General features: G+C 44.0%; 1 protein-coding gene across 4 annotated transcripts in view; it reads right to left on the minus strand.

The window, feature by feature from the left end:
- Window positions 1-1,561: 1,561 nt before the first annotated feature.
- Window positions 1,562-19,727, minus strand: part of FAT3 (FAT atypical cadherin 3) — a 603,349-nt gene continuing 585,183 nt past the window's right edge. For 2 of the 4 annotated variants that reach the window (XM_036923272.2, XM_036923271.2), the window contains 4 exons: window positions 18,209-18,362; window positions 15,717-16,372; window positions 12,481-12,594; window positions 1,563-9,184 (listed from right to left, as the gene is read on the minus strand). In XM_036923272.2, coding sequence (XP_036779167.2) covers window positions 8,562-9,184; window positions 12,481-12,594; window positions 15,717-16,372; window positions 18,209-18,362 — 1,547 coding nt within the window. In that variant the 3' untranslated portion in view covers window positions 1,563-8,561. Of the gene's footprint in view, window positions 9,185-9,804; window positions 9,841-10,417; window positions 10,478-12,480; window positions 12,595-15,716; window positions 16,373-18,208; window positions 18,363-19,727 lie in introns of all 4 variants that reach the window. The other 2 variants (XM_036923269.2, XM_036923270.2) reach the window with 2 other exon arrangements.

The following is a 19,727-nucleotide window of genomic DNA, read 5'->3' on the forward strand; positions in this document are numbered from 1 at the left end:
CAAAATAGAAATACCATTGGACCCACGAATTCCACTTCTAGGAATTTACCCTAAGAATGCAGCAGCCCCATTTGAAAAAGACAGATGCACCCCTATGTTTATCGCAGCACTATTTACAATAGCCAAGAAATGGAAGCAACCTAAGTGTCCATCAGTAGATGAATGGATAAAGAAGATGTGGTACATATACACAATGGGATATTATTCAGCCATAAGAAGAAAACAAATCCTACCATTTGCAACAACATGGATGGAGCTAGAGGGTATTATGCTCAGTGAAATAAGCCAGGCGGAGAAAGACAAGTACAATATGATTTCACACATATGTGGAGTATTAGAACAAAAGAAAACTGAAGGAACAAAACAGCAGCAGAAGCACAGAACCCAAGAATGGACCAACAGTTACCAAAGGGAAAGGGACTGGGGAGGATGGGTGGGAAGGGAGGCATAAGGGGGGGAAAGAAAGGGAGCATTCTGATTAGCATGTATAATGTGGGGGGGCATGGGGAGGGCTGTGCACAGGGAAGACAAGTAGTGATTCTACAGCATCTTACTACGCTGATGGACAGGGACTGTAATGGGGTTTTTTGGGGGGGCTTGGTTATTGGAGGAGTCTAGTAAATATAATGTTCCTCATGTAATCGTAGATTAATGATACCAAAAAAAAAAAAAGAAATGCCCCATATTGTTAAAGAAGTGCTCCTGTTTATCTTGGAGGTAGAGGTGGCATGGGAATGTCAGTAGCAAAGTGAAGGGGGCCTTTCATGCTTTGATTTGGGTGTCTCTGTATTGCTGCTGTCATTTGATGAGCAAATAGTCATCTAGTACTTGGAGAAATAGTTTAAAAAATTTCAAAAAGTATATTCATAAAGGTTCTCCTTTAAAAAATACATTTCTGTACATCTACATAGAAAATGGCCTGAAAGAATACATTCTGATGTAATACAAGTGATCATGTGGGAGACATATAGGGGTTCTTTATGATCTTCTTCTGACTGTCTTCATTTTCTCATTTTTGTAATGAACTTGGCACTGGTTTGGAAGAAAGAAGAAAAGAAAGGAAGGAAGAAAGGAAGAAAGGAAAGAAAAAGAGAGAGAAAGAAAGGAAAGAAGAGAAAAGATAAGAAAGAGAAAGAGCAGTAGTACAAAAAATAAAAGGCACACTTTAAAAAGTTTTAAAGTTTTTTATTTTTAAGCTACTTACTCCTGTTCAGCTTGTTAGGATGTTTTAATTTTTGTGCCAGTTTGTCCCAAGTTATCATTTATTGCTAGATATGAAGTTGTTCTAAATCTCCTTTATGAAAAAACAATATGGAGCAAGCACAACTGGCTGAAAATTAATTAAAATTTAAAAGCAAAAGATGGGAGACAAAAATGGAAGAATTTTGAGAACTGGTACAAAATGCTTTATGAAGAATATTTAAGGTTAGAAAACTGCCCTGTTGCACAGCAAAACTAGAAGTTATCCAAAATTAGTGACTAGAGATGACAATTTTTGCTCAAATCACTATTGAATAGTGTCATCCTATTGAGTAGCTTGCATTTACCCAGAATGTGTTTGGCTGAATTGTGTTGGTTGATGGTTTGTTTACACAGAAAAGGGCAGATAAAGACCTGAAGAATAATACAGTGCAGGTCACATGGAGGGTCCCATGGAAAATGGAAATTGTTAATTGCTAGGAGTTTGGACAAACAGAGGAGTATCCATTTGGTAGAAATTCCAGAGGAACTCTGCAGGGACTAGCAGGCCTCATGCTATCTGCTGACAGGCCTGCTTACAAGGTCGGTCCTGGGTTCTTGTCTGGGAATGCGCATTTCAAGAGGGCTACTCACCATTCAGTATCATTTATGCTGATCACCTGCAGTCCTTCCGGAAGTCTGGAATTTCAGTCAACCTGGCCAATGGACCCAGCCTCTAATGAGATTGTGAGCACTGAGTATTTACTGAGCCCCACTGGTTGGCAATATTTCATAGCCATGAGCACAACTATATGCTGAGTCTTGGTCCTCAGTCCTCTAGGGAGCCATCAAAACTGGGCATGGTCTGGACACACCTGACCGATTTCCAAGTTAGGAACCAGCCCTTTTATCTCAAAGAACCAGCAGAGAATGAAGACAGACATAAAAAGTCTTTTTCTTTTCCTCTTTTTTCACCAGACCAATATTATTTCTTGACTGACATCTCTGGGTTGGTTGCTCTACCATTTTGGTGGTTTGAGTGGAGATTTAAACAAATCCTCTTTCTGCTAAAGGTGGCCCCATGAAAGACATGGACATGAATCTTTTCCTGGTGCTTGATTCGAGAACACTCACCATGCTGTTGAGGAGAAAAGCAGGAGACTTGGAGCACGGCAATACTTGCCTCTTTGGAATCCTCGCTGCAGTTACTAAATTCACCAAAAGGAGGAAGGATCTGTGAGGTCAAGGGGATTTAGCTAGAGGTACCACTGATTAAATTTGCAATCAGAAGCATTTAACGAGGGTCAGTACTGTACTGGGAACCAGACAGTGGATGTGACCACCCTCAAGCAGCCTATGGTCCAGTGGGGAGCAGGTAATGTGCTGGACTTGGCTAATACAGCCTTACAAGACTCTCAGGGATGGGTGGCCAGTTCACATTACCTTGAGATCAGCCAGGACTGAAGTAGTTATACTATGGGAGTAGGCAAATGCAACTAATTGGTGCCCCCTCTCTTGTATCCAGCAGCACCCCTAACCCTGCCAGCCTGGTCAGGATTTCAGAGGAGAAATGAAATGCCTAGCCAGGGACCATTCTATGGAGAGTGGCTTCAGGATCCTGGTCAGGGAGGGGCAGGTGGAGCGGCGCTGCTGGCACAGAAAGGTCCTACTCCAGTCAACCTGGGGCTGGGCTGTTCTCACCACTGGCCCTGGCCTCTCACCACTTGCCTCCCAAGGCAAGGCAGAGGCTGGGCCTCCCCTGCTCCAGAAGACTGCCCTTCCCAGTTGGTCTCAGCTAAATTCTTGTCATATCACTCTCTTCAAAAGACCCGTCTGTCCCTCCTCCTCATTTCTCTTGTATATATTTTTACTTTTATGCTGCATAGAAATTTTTCTAGAGCTCTTCAGAGGAAAACAAAAGGGCTAATGATGCCCCAAACTTCTGGATTTTCTTTTTTTTTTTTTTTAAGGGATCCGAGGACTGGAGAAGCTTCTGTGAAGGTGTGGGATGTGGTGAGATTTCTGCAGAGGTGGGTCTCAATGCCCCTTATTTGTCCAAGCCTCCAGTGCTGTTTCCATTCCAGAAAATTCTCATTCCAGAAAAACCCAAAAGGGCATGTGCCCAGTAAGAAGCTACTTAAGATTCCAACAGGTGCACCAGAACCAATGGAAATGTTTCTGGAGGTAGAGCCTCTGAAAGAGCCCCTTATCCTCTGCAAAACATGACCATGACCACCTAAGTGTCCTGTGAGCAGTCAATGAAAGACAAATTACAGGAAACATGTAAGAAGGGTACACACAATTGTTAGGTTCCTTTTTTTTCTTTTTACTCAAAAACTTGTTTTAACCATCAAATTTTTGGCAGTTACAAACCTGTACACTGTCGGGGTTTTTTGTGTTTTTTTTTTGCTGTCATTTTTTGTTTTTTGTTGGTTTTTCTTTTGTTTTCTAGAAAAAGAACACAAGACTGAATACTGCCAACAGCAATATATGCAGAAATGATCCATTTCCATAAGGGACAAGGTTCACTTGTAGTGCTCACTCTCCCCTTGCATAAGTTTGGTGTGTGATGTGTGTGCAAGTTCAGGTGGGTTCACAGGTGTGTGAAGAAATGATACATGCCATCTGAATCTGAAATGGCATACAAATCAGGTTCTTGGTAACTGGGCAGAACACACTTGTTAAAAAAAAATGTCAATAAAAACATTTTCTTGGAAACAGAGTGACGTGAAAACAGAAGAAACCAAAGAAAGGTTTCAGTACATTTTGAAATGACTAAAAAAACACCATTTTCAAATAAAAAATTCTTGGTGCATGTGTGTGTAGTTACCTCAGAAGTTTGCAGACCAACAGCATGGATGACTTAGAATTCTATTTGATCCCCCCACCCCCAAATCAAAGCATCCTGATAGGCATCAAATACAGTCAGTTATCTACAAAAGCCTGGAAAATCAAAACCATTATATACAATTTTATAAACATTTTAAACACCAAAAACATACATCTTTTACAAACCAGCCTGTTTGTAACAGGTAAATTTACAAGACAATCTCTCTGATACAGTGCTTAAAAAGAACTGTTTCCATTTCTGAACACATCTGTCACCTCCCAAAATGCAGTAGTATGGGCTCATAAAGTTGTTAATAGTAGCGATTCAGGTTTTTGTTTGCTGGAAGGGCACTACAGTACATACAAATGGGTTCAAACAAGCTCCACATAACTCTACGCTTCTCTAGTGCATCCTAAACATTGGAAGAGACTAATTATGGCCTTTGCGTAATATTACATACTTGTAATTATTGCTTTTCATTATTACATAAGGAAAGAAAACCGTATTCTTTTACCATCTCTTAGCCAGCTGGCTAAATATTAACTGATGCCAGACCCACAAATGGTGACTTTAAACCCTAGAACGATCCAACCAGAAGCTTAAAGACATTGTGGATTTTCACCAGCATCGTGTGCAGTTGATTATTGCAGGACAAACCCCAGCAAGAACACATAACCACCTTCTCATAGACCACACAAAATGATGACTCTGAAGAAATGCCTCTTCAAATCTCCACTTCTCATGGTTTGAAAGGAGAAAACAGAAAACAGAAAAGCCTAACCAGTTCAGCAATATCCGGACACTGGGAGGGTAGCAGAGTGAAGAAACCAGACCATTAGCTGGGCAACCCCTGCAAAATGAACACTAGGTCTCTGGGAATGATTTCACGTGGGAGTGTTTCCTGGGTCTTCAATGATTTATTTTGATAATCTCTTTTCTCAGTTCCCCTGACTTTGATTATTATGTAGACACAGCATTATTGGGGGCGGCGAGTCAGCAGGACTTGGCCAATGGTATGTGTATTTTACTTGCTTTTTTTTCCCCAGATGGTGCTAGTGATTCCCAAGGGCAGTGCTAGGTAAGTTCCAGGAATGCATCATAAATCCTCTTTCCAGGCCTTCACACTGTCTGACTGGGTAAACCTCAGATGCACAGACTTAACCTGTTCCTGTTCCTATTATACAGGGGCATTTCATGAAGGGACAGGATGTGAGTACATGGAAAGCTAGCATGGACTGGAACTCAGCAACAAAATACTTGTAGAAGAAAGCCAATAAATTAAACTCCTACTTTTTTCATCTTATACAGCCCCAAAGCTTCTGTTACTGTATGACGAATGTCAACAGTCCGGCTGCTGTCAGCCTGACCATAATGTGTGCAAGACAAGTAAAGTGCCTACAAACAGGCTATGGAAAATGGCTTCCAGGAGGTAGCATATAAGTGCTAGGAAAAAGGCAACGACACTAATTGGCTAAAATATTTTTCACATGGCTCAACATGATCGAGGGGGTAGGAACAAACACCAGGATCAGAAGGGGAAAAAAGCCAAAAATGCACCCAAAAAGTGATCTTTCAATCATTGTTGCACTATAATTGATGACTGGTCTGAGTTCCATTCTGTAATTATCATTACATCCTTATTTTAGAAAACATTCACTTGGCAAAAGCAGCACTTTCATGAATGTCCAAAGAAATGCATGAATTCTGTAACTGCATTTTTCCTACAGGGACGGCAGAGAAACATGAGATCGTGAGGCTTCTGGAGAAATATTCTCCCTGAGATCTCTTTTCTGGCATATTTCAAAGCAGGAATGGTGGGAATCAGAAGGTCTAGCAGAAGCAGACAGGTACCATGCCCCACACAGTTTAGTGGTGAGCAATGTTGTATAGAAAGAATATTGGCCAAAAGGATGGGCTCTATTCCTTATTCAGCTACTTAAGTTCCTGTGTGAGCTTGGGCAAGTCCCTTCCCCAATCTGGCCATGTTTCTTCTTCATAAAAGAAGGGGATTGGGCAAGCAGATCTTAAGGATCTTTTGGCTCTGAATCTGTGGCCATCCCACTTTTTGGCCTGCAAGATTACTGCAAACCATTTTGTAATCTATAGGGAAATCTAATTATTCAAAAAGTGACAAGGTATCATGTGTTTGAAGGTACTGTATCAAAACATAACACATGCTTGTCTGGTATACATTTAGCTGCAGAGCTATTCTGTAGAAAACCAGGGGAAGATATCCTGAAGAAAGAGGTATTTTTTTTTATAGGTCAGAGCAAAGAGTGGGTAACATTTCTTGGGTGACTTCACAACCACATTAGAATCTATTTATTCCTTCATTTGTGTCAGCCAGGCATTGCACCTCACGGAGATGCTGTGTAAGCAGCAGTGACTCATCGGCATTAATCTCATCCTGCTATTTCCTGGGGGCAAGAAATGAATTGTTGGTTTTACTTTGATGGTTTTTATGTCATTGCATTAATAAAAGCATAGCTGTGATTCTCTTCTAGACCATTAGTTCGCCATTTTCTCTGTGATTCCTGCAAGTGTGCTTCTTATATAAGAAAAATACCAAAGACTTTATTCTCAAAAGCAGCCTTAGTGAAATTCATTTATTTCAAGATCACAGTGCGGATAATGCTTCCATGAGTAGGTCCGACCAAGAGACAGGAAGCAGAGAAATGCTGAAAAATCAGTGAAGTGTATCCTTGTACTCGGGAAGCTTAGGAATGAAAAGGAATTTCTTCACGACAGACTTGAGAAACACTGACTCTGACAATGAAGTGTATTAAACACAACTGAAACAACTAAAAATATGTCTGAGTGGACAATACACAGGCTCAAGACAGTACAATTTATACACCAATGCCATATCAGAAACTGTGGACACAGAGATTTGCTCATGAAGCAGATAGTGCAAATATGCATTTATTTACCATGGCCACTGTGCACACGGCCATAATGTGATTGAAGCAAAAGAGCAAAGTCACTCAACCTGTCAGCTTTAAGCTTTGAGTATTGGGTTACTGTATTTCCAGTGGACTGATTTCCCTGTCAATTTTGGAAACTTACGGTCAAAGCCCACTTGTCAGATGAGAGGAGAACCCTAGGGTGTAATTAAGCATTACACATTTTTCAAATAAGAGTTTAGTTCTGGAAAACTGTAACAAAATATTATTTTTTAAAAAGTACAGTTTTGCTTTATGTTAATATAAATGGCAGTACCAAAATAAAGTTAACTGAACCGGAGTAAAATATGGCATCTGGTGTTTCTCTATCATCATAGAGATCAGAGAAATTGGAAGTTCTGCCTCACTGGCAGGATTTTCAACACAGTCCATATCCTAAAACCTTTACGTTAGCCTTCCTCAAGAGCAGCCTTACGGAGTGCAAGCACGTATTTGTACATAGGCCCAGACATACACACTATCATAATTTATACACAAGAACTAATCTACTTCTTGCTTTTTTAAAATGTAATTGCATTTATAGTGATGAGGCTACCAGTTTAGAATAACAGTCAAATTTTATCTGCATTATCAAGAATTGTGATTATCTGGCTGAAAACTTTTAACATATTACATTTTCTATTTTTATCGGAGTTTGTGAATTCTTAAACCTCCAAAACACTTCATTTTAGAGAACAATGTACGAAAATACTACTATATATTTTTTTTTCTTTTCATTTCCTGATTCTTAGAACAAAGGCCTATTTCTGCAGCAATGATAAATTGTAGCTACAGCAAGAATATTTGCTGGGAAACATGAAAACAGATAATCACATTCTTTTTACTGTTGGAACAATGTTAACTTTCTCCCCAACCCACAAAATGGAATCCAAATATCCTCACATTCCTCTTCATTGATACCCTTCTCAAAGATCTTAAGATCCAACTATACTATATTGGATGCTTAACACAAACAAACAAAAATAACTAGGCTACTAACCATGTTACCCAAATCTAGTTTTATAGCTGAAAATTGGGCAGCTTACTAAAAAATAATAATAATAATAAAATAAGAGTTGATTTTAAAGGCATTAGCCTATTTTCTTATTTGTTTTATAATATTTCTCTTTTCTTTCGCCTACAAGACTATACTTTTCCAACAATCATAACTACTATTTTCATTTCCCCCACAATGGCTCAAACTTACATGCAACAATGCCTCTCTGCCTGTTGCTGGTTATTAATACTGTAAGAACTGATGCTGTAACACTTTTCAGGGCACGATACTGCAGAAAGCCACACAAGATAGACTGTGTAACTCAGTGGGTGAAATTTATTCCCCCCTTTAAAAACTCAGCACGCATTCTTGGTCCTGAACCCAGGGACGTGTTGCAAGGGTTATCTGTCACCTCCCAGAGACCATTTCTGAGCTTTTCCTTGTCACCCAACTGGAGTCGAGCTTGCTTGTGACCGTATGACTTGTGAAGTGGTTCCTGGTGGAAAATACCGTCTTTCCTCCTGGCTCAACATGCTCCTCCCTATGGAGACGTGAGCCCAGCCAGTCTCCTGCTTCCCCTAACAAACAGGGCAAAGCTCCCTGCGTGCCCCCTCTACACCTGGGTCTGGTGCTGGGTCTCGATGAAGGGAATGTGCAGGCTGGCGAGGCTGAGCTCTCCCACACCCTCGTAGTCACTCATGGCCACTTCGGAGTCATCAAAGCCGCAGTTAGCTGACACATCCAGGGACGATGTGCCTCTGGAATTGTGCAAGGAGAGGGACACACTGCCTGCTGGGTTTGTTGCCTCGGGGCCCTGGTTCACGCTCACGGCAAAAGTACTAAATTCACAGCCAGCAGGCGGGCCCACCAGGTCCGTTTCGTTGGGGAATGGGTGGGGAGGGAGGTACTGGCTGGGGTGGAACTGCGGCCGTCTCCTGCAGTCTGGGCTCAGGGTGCTGGCCAGGGAGACAGGCTGGGAGGGCGGCAGGGCCTCGTATTGGTCTGGGAAGTCCTCCGGCAGGGGCGGGGGCAGCTGGTCCTGATTCAGGAACTCCTCTTCCGGAGGCGGTGGGTACTCGCTGTCGATGTCATAGCCGCCCAGGTAGTAATCACTCTCCAGCTCGCGTGTGCTGCCCTGGGGCACAGAGTTCCCTTCCTGGTTCTCATAGTTGGGCACTTCCTCTATGTCTGACAGACGGGCGCCCGGCATCCAGTCAGAGGTGTCCCAGTGATAGGCTGTGGGAGAGAAGCCGCGACAGTCAATTCCCTCCAGACTGAGTTGGGGCAGGGCTCAGAAAGCAGCAGCCAAGGTACCTGACATGCAATTAACATCCAGGGACCCTAAGAAGCCAGGGTCACGTGCAAGCTCTCTATAAGGATCTATCAGGGGCCAGCCATGCTCTGGTTCCGGGAAAACACGGTGATGAAGACTGAGGGATGGCGCCTTGAGGCTGCAGAGCCTCACCCCCAGCCGTGCCAGTGCCCTAAGAGATGGCCAGCCAGGGTATGCTGAGGAAAGAGTTCTAAGGCCCCCTCCCCACATTCTCTCTTCCTGTCCCTACATGGGTTGGCCACATGCTCGCAGAGAGAGATGCAGAGATGAGCTGTACTGTGGCCCACAGAAGGCTGGGCGATGTGCACACAGATGAGTGAATCACAGGTGAAGGAGCGGGAGTGACAGAAGGGACACTGGCATGGTGTTTGCCTCCCGTACCGAGCACATAAAACACCTGGAACATGCAAAATTCAGATCAAAGTATCTCTGAAAGGATGGAGGGAAAGGGGCAGGGTAAGAATCAACTCAGCAATTCGAAATGCCTAAGTAAAATGCTATGCTGGGGTCGTGGCAGAGTCACCTCGGTTGTAGTTCTGTCCTTGATCCATGATAGTCACTGTTTAAATACAAAGTGAAAAGTCAAACTGACAATCCAAGCCAGGTGAAGAGGTGAAACAGAACATTTTAGATGACTTGAAAAAAACATGCTCCTATTTCTTTCCATTGTTATTTAGGAAATACAATGATAAAACCCACCTATGCTAGCCCTAATGGTATTAAGTCACTAATAAAAGTTACCTGATTGAAATCAGTCCCCATAATATTACAGCTTTGAACAATTTCCTAAGTATTCCTAGCTCATTGTAAGTGCTCAATGAATATGCTGAATATAAGAATAAACTTAGCATTAGTCTGGATTCCAATTAATTGGGTCTTCTCTTGGAAGGGATTTTATTTTAAAAAGTACCACACATATTTAAAAAACTATGAACTGGATTATTTTTTTTCAAAATTGTAAAATTTACTCCGCTCCCTAGAGAAACATCCAGTGTCTCCTTTGAAATTGCCTGTTACTGACCCCTCTGTTGCCTGCTGATGAAAATCACCCCTAGTCCAAAGTCACATGGAAGAAATATTTCCCCAAGGGTAACTCTTTTACACAAAGAAATGCCATGGAAGAAAAAAACAAATACCTTCATTCTCTATAGTGTCAACTACATTGTTGACAAGCTGAATGACAGTCACTATGGATGCTTGTGGCCAGAAAAAGAAGACAGGAGGGAGGGGGAAGGACAGCTTCAGGTTAGTTACGTATTTCAAGTACACGTTAACTTCTCTTAACAAAAGCAGCAACAATAAAGGCACAGCATGCAAACACCCTCCCCACAGTGGACACTTGAATCTGGGAGCCCTGGGGGCACTTGGAATGGAAGAGAAGAGGCAGCCAACTCTGGGTCAGTCCTCCTGGGACTGCTGGGTCATAATTTACACCTCACGGACCCAGGAAAGTCAGTCTACGAAGGCAGGGGTTCACCACATTTATGCTGTTTTCTCATTAGTCACTCCCAAAGGCTCCCAGAGGAAAGGCTTCACTATTCTCAGGATAATGATCTGTTGGACAGCCGTGCTGCTCTGAACCCAAGCTGGTGATGGAGGATAACCTTTGCAGGACTGATGGCTTCATGTTTACATGATACCACTGGTAGTGCAGAATGACCCGAAGCCCAGCTTCCGCTGGGTAGAGTGTGGACAGACATTAGCATTTGGCAGAATCTGAGAGGGAGATTTCCGAGCTCTGTGGGTTGACTTAGCACCTGATACCAGCAGCTTGCAGAGAGGGGGTCAGGTTTAAAACTAGTTGGTTGAAAATTCCTACCATCACCTGCTTTAGGCAGGACCAACACAGAGTGTTAAGCATGAAAGGTCAAGTGTGTGACCCTAAGGGCATGCACAGCAGAGCCCAAGGCTGCTGCCTGGAGTTTGGAAACTATCTGTTCCTGGGAGCTTCTATACAAAGTGCAAACCACCATTTCTTTTCTTCTGGTTGGAGAGGAGGAAAGGAGGAAGGGTCTGGAGGCATCCAACCTTCTGAGAATGATCAGAAGTCCACTGTTACATGGTCTGCTATCCCAGCGGTTAGGTACACTGCCACTTCTGTACCTCTCAGGACTGCCAGGTATTGGGGTAGAGGAGACCGGTTGGTGTGCGTGCTGAAAGAAGGCTATTTCACTTCTGTGATTGCTTCTGTGGCCTTGGAGCTCACCTGTTCCTATTTTTAACTGGGGGTCGGGGGTGGGGGGCAAAGGCTGTGTTGTTTTCATTTTGTACTTCTGGGTACAAAATGCCCAGCATAGGGCTCATCACAAAGGAGAAACTCAGCAAAGGTTTATGGGCTGAACAATTACCTAAGTCAATAAATATTCAATTTTTGCCAATTGTGTAAAATGGGAAAATGGCATATGCTATAGACTAAACTAAGGCTAACTCTCTGTGGATGACTATTTGAAACTACTCTTGGTTCACTGCCATTGAGTCAGCTCTCACTGTTTTATGACCATTTGTGCTTCCCTCCCTTGCCCTGGGGAGAGCAACCCGTCCTCCAAAGCTGGTTCCTTAACTCAGAAAACCCAGTCTAGCATTTGTACCTTCTCCATAAATTTAAGTTCACAAGAGGTCAAAATAGTAGCTTTGGAGCGTCCATGAGGTCCACGAATCATATGGAATTACATTCAACAGTTTGGGTGTATGTGCATTTTTCTAAGGAGCTGATCCATAGTACTCAGTAGATTCTGCAAAGGTCCATGACCCCAAATGATTATAAGGCATTTCACCGAGTAAGATTTCACTTCTATGGGAAAGGAGGTCTTGCCTCTGATCAAATTCCTAATGATGGCAACGTTGAATGCACATTGATGAGTGAAGAGATATGGTTAGTTAAAAAAGCAGAAAGAAACCACAGTTTGCTAAAATATCATTTGGAATGAGAGAGTTCCATCATGAACCAAACTGAAGAGGACGCATCAGTGGAGTCCCAGGACATTCGTCAACCTCTGTCACAGATCCCCGGGCCTGCTCAGCTGCAGCTCTATAGATGCCCTGTGACCAGTGACACCAATGGGTCAACCTAAGAAGCTGTTGAACACGCTCAAAAGCCCATGATCAGGTCACGAAACTGGTCCCACAACCTCCTCTCAACTACTGACTGGCAGCACAGGCAAAAGAACCCAGCCCGGGAACAAATCCCAGAACTTCTTACCATTGTCGTCACCAGAATCCGACTGGAAGGAGCTCAGGGACTGAACTTCAGAGTTGCTGCCTTTATGACTGCCTGCAAAGCAGGTCACTTCTCCCGGGTCATCAACCCCTTTGTCTTCACAGACAGCAAGAAGAGAGCAGAAATGACACCAGTTACCTTGTGCATAATTCCAGCCTGGCCAACCCCAGAGTTCACTTCTTAGGCTTTTTCATTTGCTTAGAGAAAATAATTTAGCTCCACAACAGAAAATGGATGGTGCTATGGGGGGGCAAAAGTCTGTCAATCAAGTGATTTACATTATGGATTCAAAACCCTTAACCCGTGGTAAATGAGCTTCCAAATAGCTGACAGCTGAAAGTAGCTGTTCCCTCCTCAAAGTGAAACAAGTGAAGAGGGAGATGAGGATGAAGTGTCTGGCTTGCTCTTTGCCATTCAGAGTTAATTCAAATCATTTACATGAACCGATGTGGTGTCAACACCGGGTTAAATGGGATTACTTTTAAAATAGGGGTATAAATATTTTATAGGCAAGAACACCATTACATTTATCTGAACTTCCATCTCTGGGGAATGGAGTTCTCAGCTCTGCCTCCTAGAGGGCAGCGTGACATCATATTTGGAAATGACGGTGTTACGCACTCTGGCAGGAGGGCAGTCAGTGGTGTGGAAGTGCTTGTATCCACATACTTCCTCCCTCTTTGCCATACAAAGCCTGAACACACACACACACACACACACACACACACACACACACACACACACACACACACACACACCACAGGGCTACTTTCTTATTTGATGGACTAAAGGAAGCAATAAAAACAACTCATATCTTGAAGTTGTCAAGTGTAAAATGAATTAGTAGCCTAGAGATTGTCTCACCAGCTAACTCTGCCTTGCTTAACAAAGAACGGAATGTATTCAATAAAAACCCAACAATACTTTGGGGGAAAATGTGAGTTTTGGCCTGAGGTAGATTCTGGAAATAAAGCTGTCACATTACGAAGTGAGTGGAGGGAAATGATCACCAGGAAAAGCTGCAAATCATCATGTAACGTGATGGTATGAAGAGGCAGTGATGTGTGATTAAGGGAACAGTTGTTCCTCTTCGAGGCTAGAGAAATCGCTGTTTCTTCCACAAAGGGTGATGTCAGCAGCAGGCACTGTGGCTCTGCATCTGCTGTTGGACACCGAAGCCACAGCAGAAAGATGAGCTGGATAAATAACTGATATAGGTGGAGAGAGACACCAGGTAGAAATTTACTTCCCAGCAGCCATGCTGCAGAAAATAGGAAGATGGGCCTCGGAAAAGTGCAAGGTTTTTCCCAGAACACAAGGCAGGAAATGACCCCAGATCTGCCCTGGTAAATACAGTGCTTTGCATAAAATTCCTTTCTGCAGCCCTCCATTTACTCAAACCCGCTTTTGAAAAATTGTGGGGAAAAAAAAGTCTCTCCATTAGCAAGTGGGTTGGCAAGGTATTAGAAAAGTCTAACTCTACAGATAATTTGAGAGGGAATATATTCATGGTTAAAATCCAAGGGCAGGACTTAAAATTTAAGTGTGACTACAGAAAGACAGACTTAGCAGATGGTGTGGGTGGGACGGCCCTAGAAAAGATCAGAGGTGTCCTGGGTCATCAAGAAACCCTGCTGGCTCCTATCCTTTTCCCCCCTTTCTGCTAAAGCTCCCACAAGAAGCGCTGGTAAGAGCACAGGCTTTGGACCCAGCTCCATCCGCACCTCTCCTTTTACCAGTGACTTGCCCTGTATTTAATATTTAATTTTAATTTGTGTCCTTGACAACTTATTGGAGGGCTCAGCTTCTGCACAGCAGCTCTGTCCTCTCTCCCTGCTCTTCCTGTTGGCAAGGGTTTGTCTTCCTTCCTGCCCACCTCCCATGTGCAGGCCTCTCCAAGGTTCTTCTGGAGGCCCGGCTTGACCATCTTCCCTCGGCTCTTGCTCCCTCAGGAGCTCACCCTTCGAGAGGTTCAACTATCCTGCAGAGACAGGATGTCCAAACTCTCACCTCCAGCTTCACCTTTCTCCTGATCAACAGAGCCGGATTCCCCTCAGGTAATCAACCCTTCAGTTCTTGTGCCACTCATAGTGATCAAACTGCCTCATGCTTCTGGAAGGCCCTCTAAATAGTTTCCTACCAAAATCTTACTTAGGCTTAAAAACACCAGGAGGAATGCCCCATGCCTCCATGAAGACACCCTTGATCTCCTTGACTGCACATGCTCTCTAGCTCCATTTGAAACCAGCCTCCCCCCCCACCCCCTACCCTGACATGTATCATAGTCCTAGGACCCCCTGGGAACACCTGCCACCCAGGGTGTCTCTGCTGCTGGCACATCAAGCATTTGGCCTGATGAGAAGCCATAGGTTATGCTGGAGCCTGCTTTAGTTTCATCCTGACTGGTGTTAGTTCATAGGACCCCGTAGTCAAATAGACCAGGGAAAGCAATCACCTTCTCTCACTTAGATCTTCACAGAAGCTATCTGGTCTTTCTGCTTTCTCCCTCATTGGTCCTGTTCAGTCTCTTCTCCATGCATCAGACAGAGCCATCATTCAAAAATGTAAATTAGACCATGCCAGTCACCTGCTGAAAAATCTGCACAAATGTTGCTGTTAAAACGTGTCCACTTACTGACAAATGGTGCACTATTGTGAGAAGATCATGGGTTTTTAGAGTCTGGCAGCCTGAACTGGCATATCCTCTACCTGCCTGGGTGTTGGGCACCACTGCGGGGCACAGCTTGCAGCCACAGGTGCAAAGGCTCCAGGGTGGAAAAGACCTTGACTTGCTGAAGAACACAGAGGAGGTGAATGGAGTTGGTGATTGGTGAGCAACAAAGGAAAGTAGATGCATTTTAATAGCAACACTCTTGTAGGTTTTTAAGCAGGTGAGCAGCATGATCTAATGTACATTTTTGAAAAATGACTCCGACACCAGTCCATGTAGAAGAGACTGAACAGGACCAAACAGGGAAGCTGAGGTGCCCTTGGGCACCTTGTGCGTGCTCTCTATCCAACTGTCGGCAGGTAGGGTTAAGAGCCCCAGCAATCTTTCAGGGCTGGTGTGAACATTCAATGCCAGAACAGGTCAGAATGAGTGCTCTGTCCAGGCGGGTTCTCTTTCCCTTCCCTGATTTCCTCCCATAGTGTCAGGCACACTGAAGGTTCCCAGTAAACACCAGTGGAATCTAGACACACTACTACTTCCCACTCACTTTCAGTTCCCGCGTCCCAGCCATTCTTCCGGATGGAATCGCAGTCTGAGCGGCAGGGTGACACGGCGGGAAGGTTGGGGGCCACACTGCACACGACTACACCCCGCCTGGCCGTCAGGATGCGGGGCGACTCCGGGTGAAACGTGGTCATCTCCTGGTGCTCGCCCCCAAGCCCGTCCATGATCTTGTCCAGGTTGCTCCTGGAGTCGCTCTGGAAGCATGGGGTGTAGGCCATGGGGCGCACGGGCACCTGCGGGGGCCCCACCTCCTGGTAGACGTTGCGGCCATCCCCGCTGCCCCGCAGGCTCCGGAACGGAACGCCGTTGCTCTTGTGCAGCAGCGCGGCGGTGGCGGGGTCCTGCACCAGTGTGATGTTGTTGCGCGAGTAGCTCTTGCGGAAGACCTTCTTGCGGAAGACGATGAACAGGACGATGAGGGCGAAGATGACAAAGAGGACCACGGCGATGCCGATGAGCTCCTCCTTGCCCACGTACGCGTGGCCGGCCTGGATGTTGGGCACCACGACTGGGCGCAGCCCGCAGTACTGGCCCACGAAGCCGGGTGTGCAGTTACACACGAAGGAGCCGAACACGTTGACGCACGCGCCACCGTTCTCGCACTCCTCGTGCTCACACTCGTTCAAGTCTTCCTCGCACCTTTGCCACAAAACACACAAAAGCACCCACTCAAACATCAGGCCCTCTACAAAGTGCAGGCATGCATCCTGGAGCTGATGCAACTGACTTCTTGCAAGGAAAACTACACCCCTCAGGGATACGGGAAGCATGACACGAATGGGGTGATGGTGTGCATGTGCACGGGCAGTAGGCAGGGGTCCCTCTGCCCTGTGCGTGTGCATGGGCAGTAAGTGTGAATTAAGGGGTTCCTCCCGGATAGTCTGACCCTATTCAGGTGGGAGCTGGGTAAAGACTGATGGGTGGGCAGGGAGGGAGCAGAAAGAGAAAGAACAGACGCCGTGAAGGGGGACTGGTCTCCAAATCCTTGGGGCCAGATGCATTTCAGAATTTATAATGTTGCAAGTTTAGAAATGACATAACAATACATAGCTCTCATGTTATGTAAAATACCCACCCCACCGCAGGAATTGGTGCTGGCATAGGACCCTGTAGTCAAATAGACCAGTGTTTCTACAGTAAAACATATGGATCTTCACACTAAACAAGAGAAACAAAGACTAGAAATAGTCTCAGAGCAGTTTTGTTTGGTTTTGCCGCTGAATTAGTTTACCACTAATTTATCCTCAACCCTTCGAGTTCTCAGAGCTTTTGGGATTTTAAGAGCAATTGTAGAATTGCAAATTGAACCTATATACTCTACACAGAGTTTCTTTCAAGGGAAAAAAATCTTTGGTTCTGACATTTTCCTCTAATGGTTACAGTAATTTTTGGTCTCTGGGCTGTGAGGGTGAACAGGATGTAGGTAGGTGGGTAAAGGACTACATATCTACGTATCTTCCTAAGTCTATGCTTATGTTAAAGGTTAATGCTAATGCTGCAGATTATCAGGAAAAGGTGATCAAACATTCTAATGGAAAATAATTCAGTTCTATTCTCTTCAAAGCAATCCATGACTTGCTTTGAGTATAATTATAAGGCAAACATTTACGTCTTACTCTTTCTTACATTATTTGAGAACACAGACCTTCTTTCCTTCACTTCTCTCTACCCTGCAATTGTTCTGATGTGTCCATTTAAAAGGACTGGTTACCTATATTTCTGATAGTTCACCTTTTAAAATGTAATCCAACTTCCCTAATTTGAACAGATTGAGGCCAGGTCAGTCGGAAATTAGAATCACAGAGTATTTTATTACTTCACATTACATCGAGTGATTCAGAGTCGGCTAAGTATTTCCTGGTAAGGTCCTCGGGAGATTTGCTTTAATGAAAACAGAAGACTGATCTGTAATTAGAATATCACTTGCTTGAGATTACATGTATATGCTTCTAAAATGATCAAGGATGATTGAAAATGGCATTTTTACTAAGAACTTAAAACATTCCCTTTCCATTTGGCTAGCACTTTTATTTCCCTCATTTCTTGGAGGAAAAGTGGTTTGTAAAGGAAAGGTAAGTTTTAGTTTACTCAGAATGATCATAAAACGCTAGGCAGTAGAGTCCAGTTAATGAGATCTGCGGAAATGAGGAGTATGTTTGTCTCAGAATTTTACTGGAAATATTAGGAGTCATAGATGATTTTCCTTAAAAGAATTGTTTTCTTTATAACAGAACACATAGTAAAATTTTGAAAATACAGGGAAGTAAAAATAAAAACTATAAATAAAAACTAACTCCACTACCCAGAAACAATCCCTGTTAACATGTTAGTCACTCATAAGCACTTTTTATGTAAAGATATTAATCCTTTGCCTGTGCTATTAGCGGTAAATATATTATCCTAGTTAGTTGCCTACTGTTTTGTGCTCTGAGCAACAAGAAGCAGCATGGAGGACTTCAGCACAATCTCACTTACGTGACTCCAGTGAGCCCAGCTTTGCAGCTGCAGATGAACGTGTTTCCTATGGGGTCGCAGGAACCTCCATTCTGGCAGGGGTTGGGGAAGCAGGCTGTGATCTCTGATTCACAGTTTCTCCCGGTGAACTGTGAGAGACAGGTACACTGATAGCCTGGAGAAACAGAGGACGTTATGAGCCACGAATGCCACGGAGGGCATGGGCTCGGCCGGAACGTGCCCTGCTCACCCCTTCTGAACCATATCTTAGGGCCCAGACAACAAAGGTGATTAGCAAATTGGTTATTTTGAACTTGGAACACAACTTGTCACAAAAATGCCAAGTAACAATTTGGATTCCCTGCCAGTCCACAAAAACTTACTGAATTGCCCACATACATGAATGTTAGTGAGAATGGCATAGGGCACCCAAGAGACAGATTCCCAGAGCAGACACCAAGATGCTACCCTGCTACCCTAAAAGACAGGACGTTGCCAGAGAGGGGCGGTTAACTCCGGGACTGGTGCTGCCTCGTTTCCTGAACAGCCCCGCCCCCCGCCCCTTCTCCTTAGCTGAGGACCAACTCCCCATTCCGGGAGGAAGTGAAAGGAAGGCAGGTAAAATGAGGATATTTATTGACTCAAATGAACCTCAGTTTGAATACGCACAGGGTAATGGAAGAATTCCAGCCTACCCGCTGCTCCCCTATTTGGATCCTGATTTTCACATCTTTTCCCCTTTTCTACTCATGAACCTACCGTGAGAAAATGTAATGTGCCTACTGCAAAGAATCTTAAATATCAGAGTAGGTGAGATTCTAAGAGGACGAAGCATTATTTACCTCTCAGAGATGGAAGGGATAAATAATTAGTGAGGCTTTTCTTTTTCCCTACTTAGAAAAACAATTTAAGCTATTTTAAAAGAAGGTATGCATGCACATAGTTCAGTCAGATGGTCAGGTGAGTCTTGTTTATCTGCCTTGTTTCCCATTTACACCTCCTCAGAAGGGACCTGGACATCCCTTTTAGTATTTTGGAATGTCTTCCTTGGTATTTTACTACTTTGTGATTATTTTAGTTTTAGGCATTACCTATAGGCTTTCCACTATGTCTTCTATTTCAAACCCTCTGCCCAAGCACATAGGGATACTCTTCTTTGGTCCTCTACCTCCCAATACTGTGATTTTGGTAAAATCAATCACCAGTGTTTGCATTATTATGACTATGAAATGCTATTTGCAGTTATGCCACATAGCGAACTCCGACTGTTTTTATTTTCATGCACAACTTTTTGTTTTCTCTGGAGATAAAAATTGCCCTGTGTTGGGGAGCTCGCTTATTTTCTCAATCCTTATTGTTAATTCAACACCAAACTCCTCATGGACTAGTTCTCTCTGTGGTTCATTGCTATATCTGGTGTTGTGTGTTTTCACCCAGATGCAGTCTTTCCTGTGGCCTTGGACTGGCTCCATCCTGAATATCACCCTCTCCTGCTGTAGGGGTGCCATCCTGGAAATGCCCACCCTGCTCTTCTGGGTTG

The sequence above is a fragment of the Manis pentadactyla genome, chromosome 9 (assembly GCF_030020395.1).
Source record: "Manis pentadactyla isolate mManPen7 chromosome 9, mManPen7.hap1, whole genome shotgun sequence".
In the NCBI taxonomy this organism is placed as follows: domain Eukaryota; kingdom Metazoa; phylum Chordata; class Mammalia; order Pholidota; family Manidae; genus Manis; species Manis pentadactyla.